This window comes from Anopheles merus, chromosome 3L (genome assembly GCF_017562075.2).
Source record: "Anopheles merus strain MAF chromosome 3L, AmerM5.1, whole genome shotgun sequence".
Taxonomy (NCBI): Eukaryota; Metazoa; Arthropoda; class Insecta; order Diptera; family Culicidae; genus Anopheles; species Anopheles merus.
This window is the reverse complement of record NC_054085.1, coordinates 7,595,232-7,614,604: the sequence shown is the minus strand read 5'-3', so window position 1 is coordinate 7,614,604 and position 19,373 is coordinate 7,595,232. Positions and strand designations below refer to the sequence as shown.

General features: G+C 42.5%; 1 protein-coding gene and 1 non-coding gene across 11 annotated transcripts in view; both read left to right on the top strand.

The window, feature by feature from the left end:
• The window catches only part of LOC121598374 (protein enabled), a 38,196-nt gene that overhangs the window by 2,118 nt on the left and 16,705 nt on the right, over window positions 1-19,373 (top strand). For 9 of the 10 annotated variants that reach the window (XM_041925094.1, XM_041925097.1, XM_041925096.1 and 6 more), the window contains exons 2-4: window positions 859-1,623; window positions 5,565-5,886; window positions 5,981-6,306. In XM_041925094.1, coding sequence (XP_041781028.1) covers window positions 1,619-1,623; window positions 5,565-5,886; window positions 5,981-6,306 — 653 coding nt within the window. In that variant the 5' untranslated portion in view covers window positions 859-1,618. Of the gene's footprint in view, window positions 1-858; window positions 1,624-5,186; window positions 5,346-5,564; window positions 5,887-5,980; window positions 6,307-19,373 lie in introns of those variants that run through there. The other variant, XM_041925098.1, reaches the window with a different exon arrangement.
• On the top strand, window positions 2,828-2,909 carry Trnas-cga. Its single transcript has one exon. It is a non-coding gene; the product is annotated as a tRNA-Ser (tRNA).

The following is a 19,373-nucleotide window of genomic DNA, read 5'->3' as shown; positions in this document are numbered from 1 at the left end:
GCGCAGCAATAGAATATGAAAATGCTCGATTAAACATATTTTTTCCACGTCGAATGTGTCGAATGCAAAGTAATGTTGATATATTGCGAAAAAGTATCAGCAAATCACAATGGACAAATCACAAATCACTGTGGACAAAGTGGAACAAGCAAATGAAAATCGCAAATGGCAAAGGAACATCCCTACAGTGAATTGCGTTACAATTTGTGCATAAACTCCACAAAAAGCAAAAAGCATAAGCAAGCATAAGATCCATCAAGTTGGGTCCGTTTTCGGTTTCCGGTTGACAGTAAGAAAAGAGGGCGTACTGGCTGCTGCTGCTGGTACATGTCCCTTACCAACGATCCTGCCAGCACAGTGCGTTGTGTAGTGTGCGTGTTAGTGTGTGTGTGTATGTGTATATGCTGTGCACTGCTGTGCTCAAACCTCTGATCACTCTCTGTGTTTGTATGCGTGCTCAAACCCTTGTAAGGATAAAGGGAAATACACGGGCCAACGTCACGTGCACTGTTAAAAGGATCCGTGTAAAAGAAACAAGGCGGCCCCTTGTCGGATGCGTACGAGAGTGTTTGTGTGTGGTGGAGTCCACTGTGCAAAACGAAGGGTGTGCTGTTTTCGATTCTCTATGTGTGTGTTTGTATGTTCAATGTGCGTGTATTTGTACGAATATCCTGGGTTTTTTTGCCCCCGACTCGGGCGTGTAGTAAATGAAATGAGCTCTAATTTTCCTTTTCGTGACGAATTGTCCGTTCAATAGTGGTTGTGCATTACGGATTTAGTGTTAGTAAAACAGGCGTGTGGGTTAGAAAATTTTGTGTGATTTTATTTTCACGCCTTTCCTTTATCTCCAAAATACAGGCTAATAAATAGAAGCAAAGCGCGTAGTGTGCGTGAGTTAAATTGAAGCGAAAAGAAAAAGGAAGAAAAGTGGGTGTAGTTTGTTGTGTGCAGTGTGAGTGTGTGAGTGCGAAAGGAAAGGTAGAGAGTGAAAACACAACAAGCAATCACGGCAAATCATCTCCCCGGGTGAGGTGGAGGAGCTTTCCCTCGCGACCATTTCGTCCAGCAATCCCCACCCCCACCCCCCCCTTCGCTTCCTTGAGGAAGTAAATTTCGACGGTGCCTTGTGGCTTGGTGAACCGCACATGCACGCAGCGTGAACGGGGTGAATTTTTCTGCGCTGTTGTTGGTGGAAAAGCTGTAAAGTAGGCTACGGTTACGGCAAAGGACCCTCCCGTTCAACACACGCGCACACTCCCCCGCAGAGCGGCGACACAAGCACAAACACGGGCTAAAAGGGACAGCGAAGAGAGTGAGAAAGCAATACAATTTTGCGCCGGTTACTGTTGGATTGAGTGGCATCACAACTACACCTTCGAGCAAAACGGCGAGCAAAGCAACCGTTGCCGGAAGACAACACTGCCGCAACGACTACCGAGGCTGTGGTGCTAACCGGGATAAGGCAGGCTGCCCAGTCATTTCACCCGTCGTCCGTCAGCTGTTGGTTCGGCGATCCTGATCCATCCCGGAGCCAATAAAAAAGGCGTTTTGCATCAAATCTTAACAGCACAAACCACGATCGCGGATCGTCTCCCTTAAGCACAACAACAACAGCAAGATGAGGTGAGTAGTATGTTTTAATGTTGGACGTAGTGGAGTGCAAGGTTATTTAACTTTTCACATTTTTTTATAACCGCCATCCAACCCTCCGGTAAAAATGCAGTGCCGATTTGGTGCAGTTTCAGTTTCCCTTGGGCCGACATTCACATTTTCGCTCCTTTAGTCTTAGCCTAGCAATCGTTTCGCCCTGCTTCCCGTTCTTGTCCCTTCGCACCACGCGCTGTGTGAAAAGAATGAGGTGAACAAATAAAATAGGGCATCCCAATTAGCGTGGCCTTTTTGGCTCTAACGCCTGACCGGCCGAATGAATTGACTGGTGCGCACCAGTGGGCTTTTTGTAGAGAGGGAGGAGGGAGGTATTTTATGATTTTTTGTGTAGCCAATTCTATTGTGTATTTTTTTCCTTTTGAGGAGCTAAATGATTTAGGGTTCACTTGAGTTCATTGAATTTATAGCAATTTTGTGACCTAGTGAACGTTTGGTTCTGCTTATCAAAAGGATGGTAGACTTTAGAGCAGTAGACAGAATGTTCCTTTATTTTGTGTATTCCATTCCATTTCCATTTTTTGACATGATTCTTTTTTTGCTAAATTGTTTTCTGTACACTACAGTTATTCTTTTGTACATCACAAAAAACCGACAATAGCAAAATCTACATCAATTTAAAAATACATTTTCGTATGTTTGATGCATTCATATGTTTTAAATTTCTTATAATAAATACCTGAAGATAAGAAGCTAACAATCTGGTAACAGCATATGTGAGTTAGAAAGCTTTTTTTTATCTTATAAGAAATACAGGTGAATTCCGATATTCGACTGTATTCGGGACTGAAAAAATGTCCCAAAGCTAGGCGTAAGTCGAAAAAGTAGTATGCCGAAAACCTGTGAATATAAGGTTTATAACCAAAGACGAGAAATCGAGAAATCTAGGATATCGTGTATTTTATTTAAAATAATCATCGATTATGTGTTAATTTTACTCCAAAGAAAATATTCAAGATTGAGTAGCAGGGAAATATTTATAAATGGGTATGTAACGGTTATAATAAAAGATTGTTTTTTTTTTAATACAAAGTGGATGTATATATCAGGTGGGTGTTCTTCCTCACCAAAACATCGACACATAATTTTACAGTTTGTTCCATAACAAAATCTAGTATGCCATCCAGTTCAAACAATGTCGCACAGGAGTGGCATGTAACAAGCAGTCGTGGCCGAGTGGTTAAGGCGTCTGACTCGAAATCAGATTCCCTCTGGGAGCGTAGGTTCGAATCCTACCGGCTGCGTCACAGAAAGTCTTTTTTCGGACCTACGTCTGATAGAACATAAGAGGATAAACCTTTCCTCGCTAAATAAGAAGTAGAAGAAGAAGAAGAAGGAATGGTATGTGGTTTTACTCAGGTGAAGCACGAAGAACGAAACCCAAAATCTTGCGTGTAGCGGCCAGTTCTTGGATTAAAATGAATATTTGAAGGTTAGACAATAAAAAAATATATATCACCTTCTCCAAATCTGATACAAAGGTAACAATTATTGAATCCGTTCAGTCAGAAAGCAAGGAACAGTATACTAGCTGAACCAAATATGATATTATACTATAAGTGAGGAACTTATCAGAGTGCCTGTGTATATATCCTTTAGTTCAGTTCGACAGATCACTGATCGATCTCAAATATCGTGTAAAATTGAGAAAATTTAGGATAGATTTAGGAGTGAGTACATAAAACAATCATCAAAGCATCCAGTTTGTTATGGATCTATTTGTCAAACCAGGTTTTCTTCCTCTTTTAGTTTTTAGACGTTAAATTGCACTAGATAAGCCGACCTGATACATCAACTCCCTTTGAAAAAAATACACAAGTTTCTCCTGAATGACAGCTTTTTATTGTCAAAATTGTGCTATCTGCGAATCGTCGTAACTCGAGGATCGCCTGTACTAAAGTGTAGTTACCTTAATTCAAAGTGTTCAAAAGTGTAGAAAGTTCGTTTATCACGGTAGGTGGAGTCTATTTTACGCGTCTGTAGCTTTTGCCGTAAATATTGATCTGGTTAGAGGAACCCTGTTAGAGGAAGCAGTAGACTAGTTAAACACATATTTTCCGGAAGATTGTTTGTTGAAATCACGCAGAGCTATAAAATAGTGTTTCTTGAATGCATTACCGCGAGGCCACACGAGGTGAAATATACAGCGAAATGAACTATTTGATAGGCGAAATATCTGACAGGTTCAGCAAAAGGGTTGGGGGAGACACAACATCCGCCTTCGAAATTCTATTACAAATAATATCTTCTTAAGCAGAACATTCCCGATAAAGACGATAAAAAAATTCTTCTGCAAATCAGAAACAAAGGTAACAATTATTGAATTTGTTAAGCAAGAAGCAGTATACTAGCTGAACCAAATATGATATTATACTATAAGCGAGGAACTTATCAGTGTGCCTGTGTATATATATCCTTTATTTCGGTTCGACAGATCACCGATCGATCTCAAATATCGTGTAAAAATTTGTTTTGCACAAGGGCGGTCCCGTGGTGCAGTCGTCAACTCGAGCGACTCATTAACATGCCCGTCATGGGCTCAAGCCCAGAATGGACCGTCCCCCCGTAGCAAGGATTGACTATCCGGCTAAGTGGTAATGAATTAAGTCTCGAAAGCCTGCAATATGCCGGCATGTCCGCTTAGGACGTTACGCCAAATAGAAGAAGCAGAAGAAGCCAAGCCGCGCGGTTACATTTTTTATTATTTTAACAGAACACTTTAAACTTACTTGTTCTGTTTGCTTTGTACTTTAATAGTAAATTCTTGTTCTTCTTTGGCACAACAACCGTTGTCGGTCAAGGCCTGTCTTGTACCTGCTAGTGAAGTGAGCTTTGGCTTTCAGTGACTTATTGTTACCATAGCAGGATAATCAGTCCTACGTATGGGTGCAGGGTCTATTCGGGGCTTGAACCCATGACGTAAATTACTACCCAACTACAAAATAGTCAATTACTCCCTTTTAATTTTTTTTTTTATAAATGCATCTGATGAGTGGTTAGGCTAGGTTTATATTTTAACGTCATATGAAATGCATGTGCCATAACTAAATGCTGTGTCCTTTTGTAGTAAGGACACCACATGACTCAAACCCAATAAATAAACTTTTAATATCTCCACACAAAAAAAAAATGCGTCATCTAAATTCCCTTTGTGACCGTGCTGTATGATTCATAAAGCAGACGACCTACCGTTGAGCGTGTGGTAGTAGTGCTGCCTATTACATCGGATTGTGTTTTTACACACTATTTTCTTTCACTTCCTTTTTGCCCGTTATTTGCCCGTTGCAATACCAGCTCTTGACGGTTTGCAGGAAAAGCTGGCACTTGGTCATCCACATGCGCAAAAAAAAAAACGCACACCCTAAATGAACGAAGAGTTCATGTGTGGACAAACATACCAATTTCCACCCTCCGGGCAGGAACGTTTCTGGCCCACGCGTCCTACCGTAGCACCAGTTGGCCTTGACAATAAAAAGCAATTATCGCTAAACGGGGAGGAGAAGAAGAAGCAAATCGATTGCTGCTTGGATAGAATGCACGCGAGCAAATCGTTAGGTTTAGGGGCCGATCCGTGTTCTGTAGTGACAGTAAAAGGGACAGGACCTCGAACGTCGAAAATTGAATTGGTTATAAAAATTAAAGTGAACCGTGCTGAGAGAAAATGTGCACACCCTCCTCGGGTAAAAGGAAATGTTAACGAAGCATTTTGTTTTTTCCTCATTTTTTTTTTGTTGGAAATATGTTCCCCTAGGGAGAGTGAAGTACACTCAAGAACCAGAAATTTGTCACAGGGATAACTCTGAGCTTCGAAAGAATTTGATTTATTAAATATACACTAATTGTTAATTCTGAATATGGTTTCATGGCATTTTGACCCTTCCTTCTCGTTCCACCAACAGCGAACAAAGCATCATTGGGGCCCGGGCATCGGTCATGGTGTACGACGATGTGCAGCGGAAGTGGATACCGTCCGGCAGCTCGTCCGGTCTGAGCAAGGTGCAAATCTTCCACCATCAGCAAAACAACACGTTCCGCGTCGTCGGCCGGAAGCTGCAGGACCATGAGGTCGTCATCAACTGTTCGATCATCAAGGGGCTGAAGTATAATCAGGCCACCGCCACGTTTCACCAGTGGCGCGATTCCAAGTTCGTGTACGGGTTGAACTTCTCCAGCCCGATGGACGCGGAAGCGTTTGCCCGTGCGATGATGCACGCTCTGGATGTAAGTGGCTGTGTTTTGCCAGGAGAATTGTTTACGAATTTGCCTATTAATTTGGAATCAATCCTTTGCCCCTTCTCTCTCCTCCTCTTTTTAGGTGCTGAGTGGACGCGTACCACCCTCGTCGACCATGCAAACGACCAATCCGAACCCGAGCCAGATGGCTGCGGCGTACGAGGAGGACATGGGCTACCGTACGATGACCCGTGAAGATGCGGCCATCATGCAACAGCAGCAGCAAATGACTAGTCAACCGCCGGGCGTGGGACCACCACAGCAACCGCCGAACTCGATACCGGGCCCTGGCGGTGGCATACTATCCCCGCAAACGCCGACATCTCAAACGCTGCCATCACAAGCCAGCCAGCAGCAGCAGCAGCAGCAGCAGCAGCAACAACAACAGACGCATCATCGTACAAACAGGTAGGAGGGGGATTTTGGCCTTCGCAAGTGGCTCTCTTCAACTCGAAATTGTCGACGGAGGGATAATGTAGACCGTTGGGGTTACACGCTAAAGTGTACAATGCTCTATCTGCTGTGCACTATTAGCACCGATGTACGGGGTGGATACACTCAAGCGGTTCGGTGTTGCGAAATTGGGTCTCATCATTATAAGAGACGGTGCAGTTGCCCAATTTTAGCTCGAACCAAACTTAACGATTCAAGAAGGTTATATTCGGTAGGACGTAATGTAACAGTTTTCTTTTTAAAAACATCCATAATCCATAAATGCATAAATGCAAAAGGTATCAATATTACATTGCAGTTCTCTTGCACCGCTTTTGCCCCACTTTCGATGTCAATGATCTTGCCGGAGTCGTTCACGGCCACCACTTTTGAATCTTCTGGCTGTGCACGATGGTAGCGTGGATAAGTTTCTTAATTAGTTGGCCATCACACGTGTGTGTGTGCATTGGGGACTACATTCCACCTTTACTCGCAAGAATTACGTCAAAAGAGCTTCGACCGAAAGGGAACGCGCGGGCGTGGCATCTCATTGCGTTCGAAAAGCACGTCCGTAACGCCGCTGCAAGGTGCAACCGGAAGGAAGGTAGCGTTCCGATGTGTGTACAACTGTGCTCTTGTGTCGTTTGTGGTATCTCTCCATAAAATATAGCTCAAGCTTTTCCCATTCTCCTCCACCTTACATGTATGTGCTACGCCAATGATTCCGGTGTGCAAACTGAGAAATGTGCACATCATATCTGGCCAGCGTCCGGACACCACGGAGAGATCCAACTAGCGAAAGAGATTGGTTTCTGCCAAGTGGCGGTCATATATCCATTGGAGCGTTTATGAGCTGCCGCGGACGGACACTTTCCTACTGCGGGAGAAATAAATAATCAACCAGCGTGTGTGTTTTGTTGCCTTGTTTGTTGTGTGTGTTGCTTCTTTTCCAACAAATCGTAGCGGCACAGTTATCGTCGCTCCCGGCACGCCACTCACTTTACGATGCGAATAAATACATTGCGCTTACTCTCCATGCACACACACACGTGTTTAATTGCTATCTCTTGCCGGATGCGGTGCATTCCTTTGGTGCAGATGCACATTTGCTTTTTTGCATTAACGCTGTGGAATGTGAGATATGAGGTGCAAGGAATATTCTACCGTAAGAGTGTTAAACATTGAGATTCAGTTGCATATTTATGATTTTTGACACTACTCCTTGCAGTTATTTTGCTGAGCTTGGTAAAAACAAACATCTTTATCCGCAGGCATCAGTTTATAATAACTTAATCTGGAAACAAAAACATACGTCTCTTCTTGCCTGAACGAGCAGAAAAGCAGTAGCGCTGAAGATGGGAGCGTGTTGCACACACATTGCAACTTTGTGCTGGTAGATGCTGCCAATCGGACGCTTCCATACAAAGAGACTGTGCGGGCAGCTCATCTCAACCGGAACCGGAACACAACACCAATAAGGCACGAGACGCGCTCTTCGTCTGCGCACACACTACCGCGTCGCGTCCCTTTGGATGAGAAGAGGCGGCAGAAGAACGCATGTAATCGTTTTATTAGTGTTATTCGTTTCCTATCCAGCGCCGGCGGAAGAAAGCGGCAAGAAAGTGTAATACCTTTTCTGCAACAACAAGCCGCATACACACACGGCACAGAAAGCAGAGGAGTGTCCAAGTGTTTGTTTTGTTGGTATGTTGGCTTTATTCATCTCCATCCTCGTGCCCATGGGATAGTATTTACGGCCCAGTCGCGCATACTCTTCAATTATGATTGAACGACGGTGAAGGGGTAGAAAAGCAATTCCCTGATCGATTACTCTCGCGTTTGTCTCGCTTACGTCTCTTTCTCTGGCACGTTTGGCTTCCGTTGCGTATGCGATATGATATGCGCCGTACCGAGTCTGTCTGGTGGGGGTACTATCCGGATCGCTCTGGTAATGTGCTGCTGCATCTGTCAGACAGGAGGCGCCGAAGGTGACGACCTCTTAAATGGAGGTAACAGCGGCAACGGAGACAACAGCGGATAGCAAATGTCGCCCCGATTACTTTGATTTGCGCGGGCAATTTATCGTTGCATGGTGCACAAACTGTATTTGCGACAGATGCAAAATCAACGGTTCAGTGTCGCGACATAGTCCAATTGGTCCAGTGTCGTGTGTGATGGGAACCTATGATTGTCTCATGGTGACTCATGTTACACAATTCAAGCAAGATCGGAACAGGTTTGGGACATCTTCATTGCAGCACATTTCCTCTAGACGGGAAGTTTCCGTGAGAATTACGGAGCATTTCTGTCATTGAATGTTATTTCCCTGTTAGCATACCCCCCCCCCCTCTAACCACAAAAATCATCGCTATTGTATGTGGTCAACGAAACAAGAGAAATAAATTGAGAATTTGGAGAAAAGTGGTCTCTAGTGTTTTCCATCCTGCTGCATCCCTTCAAATTGGGGTGCTTTTTTTAATGGTGAATGCAATTCTACGGCGGTACTGCTTTGCTCGGTTTATCGTCCTTTCGCGTAGTTGTCGTTTACGCTGATTCTGATTATGACGGGAGCAGATTGTCCAATCCCCCCTTACTGCAGACGGCTTTGTCTACGATGCTTGGTTGTTTTGTTCGAGGGTGGACGCTGGTAGTTTTGTTGTATCTTTGGCTCTTGGTTTCGTTAGGCGATACGTCTAGCCCTTATCGCATCTTTGCCGTAACTCATACTTCCTTGCTACTGCTACTGCTACATAAAAAAATAACTCCTATCGGTCCAGAGCTACTTTAGCCTCGAGTAGCGGTTCAGAATATAGGATCGTTGAACTTTCACTTATCATTTCTTTCGACGAATGCTACTACACAGGCTACAGCGTAGCATGAGTGTCTAGCCGTCACTCTTCTCAATGATGGTGCATATAGGCTGACGTTTTTCTGTTCTCCGCGCATCAGCTAGCTTTTGGAACGGAATCATGAATGGAACCGTCTGGTACGACGCTTATCCACTAGCCATCCCTTTACATGTGGAATATGGGGAAGAATTTTGAGGCACTACTACTGAACCATGATGAAAAGTGGTCTGTGCTGCACGCTGCACTTCCAAGGCTGATTTCTCTAGGGAGGGATGAAGATGATGAACCCTTCAAACGCATAAGAGCCGCGAAGATTGATCGGAAAAATTAGAGCGCTATTTATTCATCATGCTGCATATGTGGGGCTGTGCCTGTCTGTGTGCATTATTGAGTGGAAGTTATTTCTCCTTATCCTATCACTTATCAGGGATTAGGCAACTGCTTTCCCCGTACATTGTGGTTACGTCGGGGACGCGTGTTTTTGTGCTTTTCTTTCTTGGTGCGTTCTTGATCTTTGTGTGGCTCATTAGCCTTAATCGATCGTTAATTATGCGTGTATGGTCTTTATTTTATGAGGTTGTTTGCGATTGGCAGGATTTATTTATGTGGCTATACAGAAACTATAACTCATAAATAGATTAAATTTCGTCGTTTTTTTTCGGGCGATAAAATACATTGGAAAACAAGCTATAAATTGAATTATGTTTATTGAAGACATCAGCTGATTTTACTATTTTTTCCGCCTACCATCAACCGTGCTGTTATTTCGATATGGTAGATCATCCCTTGCTTGTCCCCTGCATCTGTCTTTAGATGATAATCGACCAGATATGTCCAGATTTCATGCGTGTGGCACATGCGCAACATATTAATACCGAACAAACACAGCGCAAGTGAATTATTTAAGCTGTGGTCTTTAAGCTCAGAAATGTGCGAGCCGTAAAATTCAATTTACCGCTTCACACTCTCACTCTTTCTCAAACGCGCTGCGAAAGCGTTATGTTTTGCTCTCGCCCACCTTCATACGTCTTTCATGCCTAGTTTAGTATATTTTTTTTTTCATGTGCGTACACGCACATATGAGCCGACCAGCCAGTCAGTCAGCCGCCAAGCTAATCAGCATACAATCGACACGCGTCTTTCGCGGTCCGTTGCGTGCGCTGGCACAGTGGCCTGGTTAGTGGGCTGCGTAAAGAAGCGGTTTGATGATATTTTTTCGTCCAAGCTCCGAGAGAGCCGAGCCGGTGGTGTCGGTTACTGATTATTGGGGTGAAGGATTCACAATTTTCCAATGAATTCACGGGCAATTTGTTGCATTAGCGCGCGACGAGTGGCGTTGTGGTCGCTGTGGCCTTGAATTCTGCTGTCTGGAGGGAATTCTAGTGGGAAAGAGAGAGAGAGAGAAAGAGTGAGATGTGTATGGTATGTAAATGGTTCTGTCGAAGGACACTGGTCAGCACGATTGGGTGCTATCTTCCTTACCCCGGGTGTACAATAAAATGCGTGTTTGAGAGCATTTACCACCGAACGCCGTTTTCCTATGAGGACGACCCGTGCCGGGAACATGTACCGGATGTTAAACACGCAGCACTTACGTAATTCTTGTTACTTCACTGGACCATTTTGTTAAATTTGCACGGTAGAGCTGGTTTAAATGGGTTTGGTGGGAAAGGATATATTGAGTTTGTTTTGTTAATTTCCAGCAAGCGTATTGTCTACCTTGTGTCTACTCTCAATTGAAGTCTCAACGCATTAGCAGCCATAATTGATGGAAATTAAATGGCCAAAACACGCAATTATTTTGCCATCCGTCAAAATGATGGAGTTCATGAATCTTTGTTTAAATGGTCAATAATGGCATTGTACATTATATTATATTGATGGCCTGATGAATAGAGACGGCCTGACCATGCATGCGATCATGGATTCGGATGTAATGTAGACATCGTGCATTACAGGATTTTCTAAGATACTTTCGAATGTGCACATCATTATTCAGCACCTCCAAGATGTTTTTAACAGTTGTCACATATTTTATTGGAATTAGAATAAAATTTCATATCGTACACATGATTTTCAACAAACCACAAAAAATTGTCAAACTCAGTCCAGCTTGAGGCGTGTTGAAAATCATGTGAAAGAACTGAAACATTATTGTGATGGAAATACAGTCCTTCCCCGAGTTACGCTACACTTTTTTTAAAATAATTATAGATAACAAATCGATCCAGTCATTGTTTTAGTATCACGTGCCACAACCGCAACGAACAGAAATATAAACCCTTTCCCATGCAATATGTGTTCGGTTACATGTGTGTTATACACCTTACTTTTACTCTCAATGGTTTAGCGGGGTATGATAAATGTGCAGCTTTATTTTGCGTTTAATCCATAATGCGAAGAATGCCGCTTGGGACACGTGTGTGTTAATTTTTTTTTTGCTCGTTCGTAGCATATTTGCATTTGTTATGCATTTCTACCTCAACCCCTTTTACTTGTAGCCGGTGGGATGCAATAGTGAAGGAAGGTAATGCATGCAAGTAGCTGTCGTGCTGAGTGCTGATTCTCACAAACGCACACACACGCATAAACCATCATCATCATCACCATCAATTGTTAATGGGAGTTGTTGAACTAGTTTCTGCCGTGTTTGGTTTACAGTGGTTACATTTCTCGCTTTGTCTCTATTGGTATTGTGTCCTGCCAGCTGCTAATTGGCCTCACTTGTTTATAGTCCCGCAAGTGAGTGAGTGAGTTTTTTTTAAGTTTGTTTTGCATATGCGTTTGGTTTGGTTGGGTGGTGCAGTTTGTTCAATACTTTCTTCCGGTTTGGCGTTGTCAGTTTCTGCCCGTGTTTGGTATTGTGTTTCAGAGCTGCACAGGCATATAATGGAACGTTGACATTGATCCAGTTGACAGTCACTTATAGTTTGCTGTTTGTAGGACTACGATGATAACAGAAGAAAAATAACTTTAAATAATTATACTAAATAGTAGCAATTCCTGACTCATGGATGCAAAGAATCACAAAAAACCCTTTTTTCTCTGCCGAATATGAGGCACACAAAAAGCAATGTGTCTTAATTCGATTGATTTATTCGTGTGCGTTGCATAGGTTCTCTTCTAGCATTGTAGCCTCCTCGTAGTTTGGTAAACATACCGAAATTGAATCATACTCAATTATGTCACCAATTAAGGGCGTTTGTCACCATATTTTGTCACCAACCAACGAGGACGAATCGATCGATTAAGCACAAGGGCCCGAAGCCGCTATTTTACATCAATCGGAGGCGAATGATTCATTCGGCTGTCGGAGGGGGAAAGGGTCAGTTGCATTCCAGACCATCTGTATGGCCTGATCGAACGATTTGGGGTGCATTTGTATGGTATGTCTTGCTTAATAAGGTTAACTCTTGCCGTCTTGTGTTTGTACAGTTTTATGTGTGCTGCAATTGAACCTCTTAAGAGTGTGATATTTATGAGCGAATAATTTACATGCTCCCTTTTGACGCAACACAAGAGCGAGAGTGAGCCCACTTTGTCGTTAGAACCTGCAGCATTAGCAAGAACTTTTGTTGCAGGAAATGTTTGCCGCTTGTAATACACGCTTGCACGATACATTCCCTTCAATTGTTTCTATCTAGCAACGAGCAACGAGATATGTGCCTTGCAGACGCAGGAAGCTAAAAATGTACTTCCGCGAATTAGCTGTTACTTTCACGCTAGATTATTTATCTCATCTTTCCCCTGCTCTGTTCCGTCGTCACATCATTACTGGAGCTTGCACGGTTTCTTCTTTTCTTTCTTTCTTTCTTCTCCTCGACAATGGCAAACCTTCCTGCGCCCGACACTATCTACACGGCTCTGGAGTATGTAATGGCTCTTGTGTGTTGATTGAAAAATTAGCCCTTTACTACGCCACAGACCGATGGGGGGATATATGTGCTCTGGAGTGCGCAAGCATTTACATCACTTTCGGTTGGTACACTTTTGGTGTCTGCGTGCGTTGGTAACTCTTGTTTCTACTGTCCCTCCAGGCCTTTGTTAGCGCTTGTAAGAGGAAGAAACCATTCGCTTTTAAGGTGTGTAGCAGCATGGCATGGCAGTGGCCTTATCAACGCACAGCACATGCCGTATCGCTATCATCATCATTCTATAGACTTGACGGTAATGGAAATTGAGCAGATTTTGGTTTCCGATACGTCAAGAGTGTCTTGGTTCTTGGCTGATGCGTCAGCTAATAGTCTTGTAATTTGAGCCGCGATCAAGTAATTACTTAGTTGGCAATTATTCTCGAAGTTCGAGCGATCTTTGGAGCATATAATGAACTTGAATTATTTTTGAATCCATAAAAAATATGAGGCGATGGTAGGAAGTGGCGAATGTGTTAACAAAAAAGCAAATACCAATTTGTCCTGTTCACACCTGCTTCTTTTACAGTCCGCCTCGGATGAATTACCTTCTGAAGGGGAAAACTGCGTAACAAACAGGCATGCTTTTCGTGAGCGCCTGCTCCCGAGCACTGCAAACATGCCATTCAATGTTATGTTGCAGGAAGTTGCTTTAAAGCAACTGCAAAAGCCGGCGGCACGCAAGTAATGTGTGGCATCTCTTAATAGTGAAGACAAGCGAAACATCCCAACACACTATCCGCCGCCCGGTAAACGAAAAAAGGGGAAGCTATAACTGATGGATCATTATTATCGTCTCGCTCTATGTGTGTATACATTTTTGGAAGTTTTGGAGGAGTGAAATTTACTCAGTTTACTTATTAAATTTTTACTCAGGCTGCTCTCTCAGGGAAGTAATTTGGTCCCGCAGTTGGTGTGGAATCTGTACAATGCAATTGGCGAAGGAATGCAAGCCGATCATCATTCGCGCATCTCGATCTTTACGTTGCTTCATGCCAAGACTCTATCGCACGTACTGCCTTGTGGGTGTGTAGTCTGGGCTCTATTGTTTTTGTGTGGTATGTTAAGAAGTTACAATTAAGATCAGACTGATTGCAGATACTGGATCCACAGCAGCATTGGATGTTATGGTAACGAGTTGAAAACAAACTCAAAGATTGCTGCTACTGTGTTATGTGTGAAAATCGATAAAGATAAGATATGTATGATGAGATGTGTATGATGAATATAGAATGATGAAATCGCAGAGAGAGAGAGAGAGAGTAGAAAGAGCGCTGTGATTTAATCGCGTTGTTTTGTCAGACATTTAGAAACAATACCTATGGGAAAATGACGACGAGCGTTAACAAGGGCTATAAAAAGTGGTTTAGGAGAAGAAAGGGTCCGGATTAATATGGAGGGTATCTTAGATATGTTGATGTATTTATCAGTTAATGATGTGTGAAATTAGATCATATGATCATGGTCCCAAAGACTTTGTTGGATATAAGTAGTCTTTACCGCAGAAGTTAGACAATGAAACTTAGGACGTTTAGAGAGATTGAAAACTTCTTACCACATTCGGAAGATTAAAGTCGTGTCATATTTTCGAAAAAGTATGATATCTAAAGATTCTCTGAAGCAGAGGTTTTTGTTGAATAGAAATTAATAATCAACTCACATTCGTTTTTGGGCCTCCACAAGTTCAAGTATGTGCTTGCATTCTTTATAGCGAAACTCCAATACCCTAGACCAGCGATCGGCAAAGTACGGCTCGCGAGCCGCATGCGGCAAACCATGACTTTGTAAAGGTTACAATAAATATTATATTATTTTGAGTTTTTTTTTGCAAATCAAATTGTTCTTTATCTAAGAATTGATGAATCAAGCTTTTGTAATACGAAGATGTACAAGTCTCGTTAGTATATTGTTATAAAAGTAAACAAACAATTTAACGAAAACAACTATATTTTTTGGTCCAAAAGTTTGCCGATCCCTGCTCTAGACTTATCAAACATTAGACCACATATAACGCACTATACATACATTCGCATTGAAGGTCGATCTATTCTTGATGACAGGACTTCCCTCCGCATAACGAACGGATATTGGATTACAACAGAGAATGTTGTGCGGCGGACCTAATGGTGGTCACTTCTCTGCAGTACACATTTTTTTTTACTTGCAGTGCATTTATGTCCATAACCGCTTGGGAATAAAGATTGATGTTCTTTTGTATGTTTTTTTCGTCTTCTATTTGCTACACTCAATACACTGATATGTGCCCAAAGTTCCCAGAGACGTCATCCGGGGAGGAGGACGACTTTATTGTGGGTACAGTGCGCCAAACGTTGCGATGGCTCGTTTCTTCTTTTCTAGAATAATTAAGGAAGGCTTTGTGATTTAATTATGGTCTAGTTGTTCCTTTCCTTCCGCGTGGGCGCCCTACCCCATAGTGCTGCACTGCTGGGCTTTTGAAGTACAGTTTCTTCTGCTTGCTAGGCTACTATAATTGTACCCGGTGGTGGTCGCTACCATTGATTGTTGCTTAAACGAAAAGTACTCTCCGTGTCGCTTTGTGCCCGTAGCAGGGGTGAGCTTTAAGTACGTGCGCACCGGACAAAGTATGATTTATCTTTTGTCCAACCACAACCGCATCATCATCATCGTCCATCCCGCATGTGTTTATCACCGTGGGTAGCAGTTTTCTGTGCTGTGCAGTCTGTGCTCTTTTTCCTGCTAGCACATAGTGGTGGCTGCTTGCTACGGTGCCTCAGTCTCCCTCACGATTACACACACACTAACACAAATGATGCTACCACAATTAAAAACGTTTAAGCGAGCGCGTTGAAATGCAGAGGTCAGCAAAGTGGAAAAACAGGCAAAAAAAAAACAAGCTGAAAAGCGGAACCCAAAACAATCCGATGACACAGATTCCGGAAACTAACCCAGACTCACTCCTCCACTGTGTTGAGAGTTTTCTGTTCTTTCTTCTGCCCTTTTGGAAAAGCTGGGACTGCACACTCATTACTCGCTTTGAAGTTTCTTTACTTTACTTCGCTGCCAGTTGGGTTTTGAATCTTGAGCAGCTGGCAAGGTGTGCTACCTTTGAACTATCATCTGGTTTGTTACTTGTTTGGAGTGTTCTTGACTTAGTTTCTATGTTTTTTTTTTCTCTGGAGGATCCAATCATTCTTTACCGTTAATTTTTATTTTATAAGTCGTCACTCCTGATTAAAATATCTTTTCTTTGTAATTATTTATAATTTTTTCAAATTTTCCTTTTAAGTTTACAATTTTGTGACTTTGTTTTATAAAAATTAAGCATTTTTTGTTTGTTTCTTAAATGTGGTTTTTAATTTGGCTGTTTTTTATTTAAAAAAACTACTCTAAGCTTTTTGTTACGATTTCGTTCTTATTTCTTTTTTGAGAGGGATCGGCACGGTTGCTTCAATTTCAATATTTTTTTGCTATTTGACATTGTTATTTCATTATTAATAAATTATTTAAGAGGGGTTTCTAATTCAAAACAAGACCAAAAAAGTCTAAAATCTAAATTCTGCAGCTTAAGCTATATGCTTAATACCATCAATAACTCTTCTTCGCTAACCTGGTGGTACCAACCGTCATTTTCACTGTTTCCGTTGTTTGGCGTTCTTCTCTTGGACGACACCGGAAGAGTGCCACTTAAGCCGAGAGGTAATGAGCACGGCAGCATGCGGGAAAAAGTGGCTTCGCAGTTACGAATGCTCTATCTCCTTTCCTTTCCATGAACTTTATACAGCGTGGAAAAGTCGTTGATTGTTGTATCTATCCTCTATGTACCTCATCCCTGTACTGCTTGAAGATTTCACCGATTCGCATTCAACGACAACTGCAATGTTGCAAAATCGCGAAAAGTGAGGTGCTGGCCATTCTGAGCTCTGCTGTAGCTCATAGTTTTGTAGTAGCTGGGAATGTAAAACCCGTAGCATGGAATGGATCTGCGGTGTAGCAAGTCCACAAGTCCACAAGTCTTCTTTCCTACTTTTTCTCACGAATAATGGGTGTCGGAAAAAGTTTACCACCAAAAACTTTGCGGTCTAGTTGTAATCTGCCTTCAGGAGTTCAGTTGGACAATTTTTCGCTTTTTTGTACTGCCGTGGTAAAGACTGTATAATAGCGGAATTACGTGTCAGCGGTGTTGCTGCAAAATCGCCAAGACAGCGTGATGATGAACGGTGTTGATTATGATGATCCTACTACTCGTACTATTCTTTGCTCCCGTAAACTAGCGATGACTCTATTTACATTGTAGATTACAATGAAACAGTTTCTACGTAATGCCATGTGCATAATTTGAATAAACTAACTGTGTAAAAAGCATGGCTATGATATTAAGCTATAGCAATGACATTGCTTATCGAATCTTTATCAAATGCATTCTAAAGCAGCTAAATGCTTTTGATTCCATTTATATCATTCATCAGATGCATAAAGCTTCTAGGTTATTCCTATCAACTAGTCATCGTAATGCTTTAAAAATGCAGCTTCTCGCACCTTACAGAACGGCAACTCAGCTACCAGCGATACACCTATTTTGCAATGCATGCATCGTCAACATCCGCTGTGCATTCGTCACAGCTGTAATTTTCTCAGTAATAACCGGTGTCAGCGAGCGCCAGGCTCTCTTTGTTGTGCACTTACTCACACCTCACCTTTGCTTTGTTGCGTAGAGTGGAAGATTTCCTTGAACCTGCTGTAAAGGTGCTAAGGAGTCTTGATCGTGAGTCTTGCTTATCAGTCGCGAATGTGTGAAGGAATTAATCATGTTTTGCTTTGCTTGGTTGTGAAGAACTTGGCGTCGTTTGATTCTTCAAACGTCGTACAGTCATACATGTTTATCGTAAATGTTTTGCGATAAGATATCGCTTCGCACCACTACGCATCGTGTATGTACGTAATATTGCAAAAAACTTCTCTTGGAAGCTACCCGCTGCTGACTTGGGATTGAAATCAAAGCAAAGGCAGAGGAACACTGAATACCAATATCAATAACTTCTTTTCGGTTTCTGTTTCGTTATGGCTCTGCAACGTAATTAACCCATCTATTGATGGGTTGAAAATCTCCCCGTACAAACATGATCTTATTGCTGCATCCAAAACGCCATCTCGTTTAAGCGGGCATAATTATGAAACCGCCGTTAATCGAAGAGTAAACACAATCTCACCACGTTTTGGAAGTAGTTATGTTTCATTTCCGACCACACTTTCCATGATTATCCCTCTATTTCATTTATATGCGCCACTGGAACAGATGTGTGGGGCAATGGGGTGGAAGAAAAGGGGGACCAAAGGCAAAGAGCTTCCCTAGTGAGGGGAGCGATAGTGTCACTATCAGTGGAAGCAGCTGGAAGTGGAAAAGAAAGAAGACAAAAAATATGATGCACAAACCAAACCCCAGCCGAAAACGGAATGAAACCGAAATCAGAGCGGGAACATTAAAAAACCATTCTGTGGCTTCTGTTGCTCGTCACAATTGTGTAAGAAAGTGGTTGGGTGGTCGGTAAAGATCATAGGTCATTACAAGCCTAAGCATCGGGTCGGACATTCATTTCGAAATTATGGTATCTTTAGTTGGAGAAGGCTGGAGTGTGGGGTTTAGTGATGGGAAAAATGAAGTCTTCGTCAGAACGGAATCGATTCCGGCTAGCTGCTAAGTTTTCTGGAATTGATGCCGGATAGTAGCTCTGGAATCGGCTCCGGAATTGGATTCGGAATTACAACCGGTTCCGGAATCGGAATCGGCTCCAAAATCGTATTGGCTTGGAAATCAGATTCGGTTTCAATATCTCCATAAGAATAGGCGTTTGAGTCCAATGATTTACGTATTGATAGCGGCAAAGAATCAAAATTAACTTCCATTCGATCCATTCTCATGGAGATTCCCGGACTGATTTCGGTTCTGAAACTTGTTATTTCAATTCAAGGAACTCTCATTCAAACTAATTCTCATTCCGAAGCTAATTCCAATTCTGGAGTAAATTCTGATTCTGTTACCGGAGCAAATTGCGATTACCGGGTCGATTCCGATTCCAGAACCGACTTATGGTATCGGCTTCGGAGTTGACTCCGGAATCGGCTCCGCAATCGGCTGCGGAATGGGAATCGATTCCAGCATCGGAATCGGCTTGGGAGTTGATTCCGAACACCGTATCGGAATTCGATAGGTCCAATTCTGATATTCCACCACAAGCTTGGATTGTCATGAAGAGATGTAAATGCAGAGGGATTTTGGTACTAAATTTAATTGGATCGAATAAAC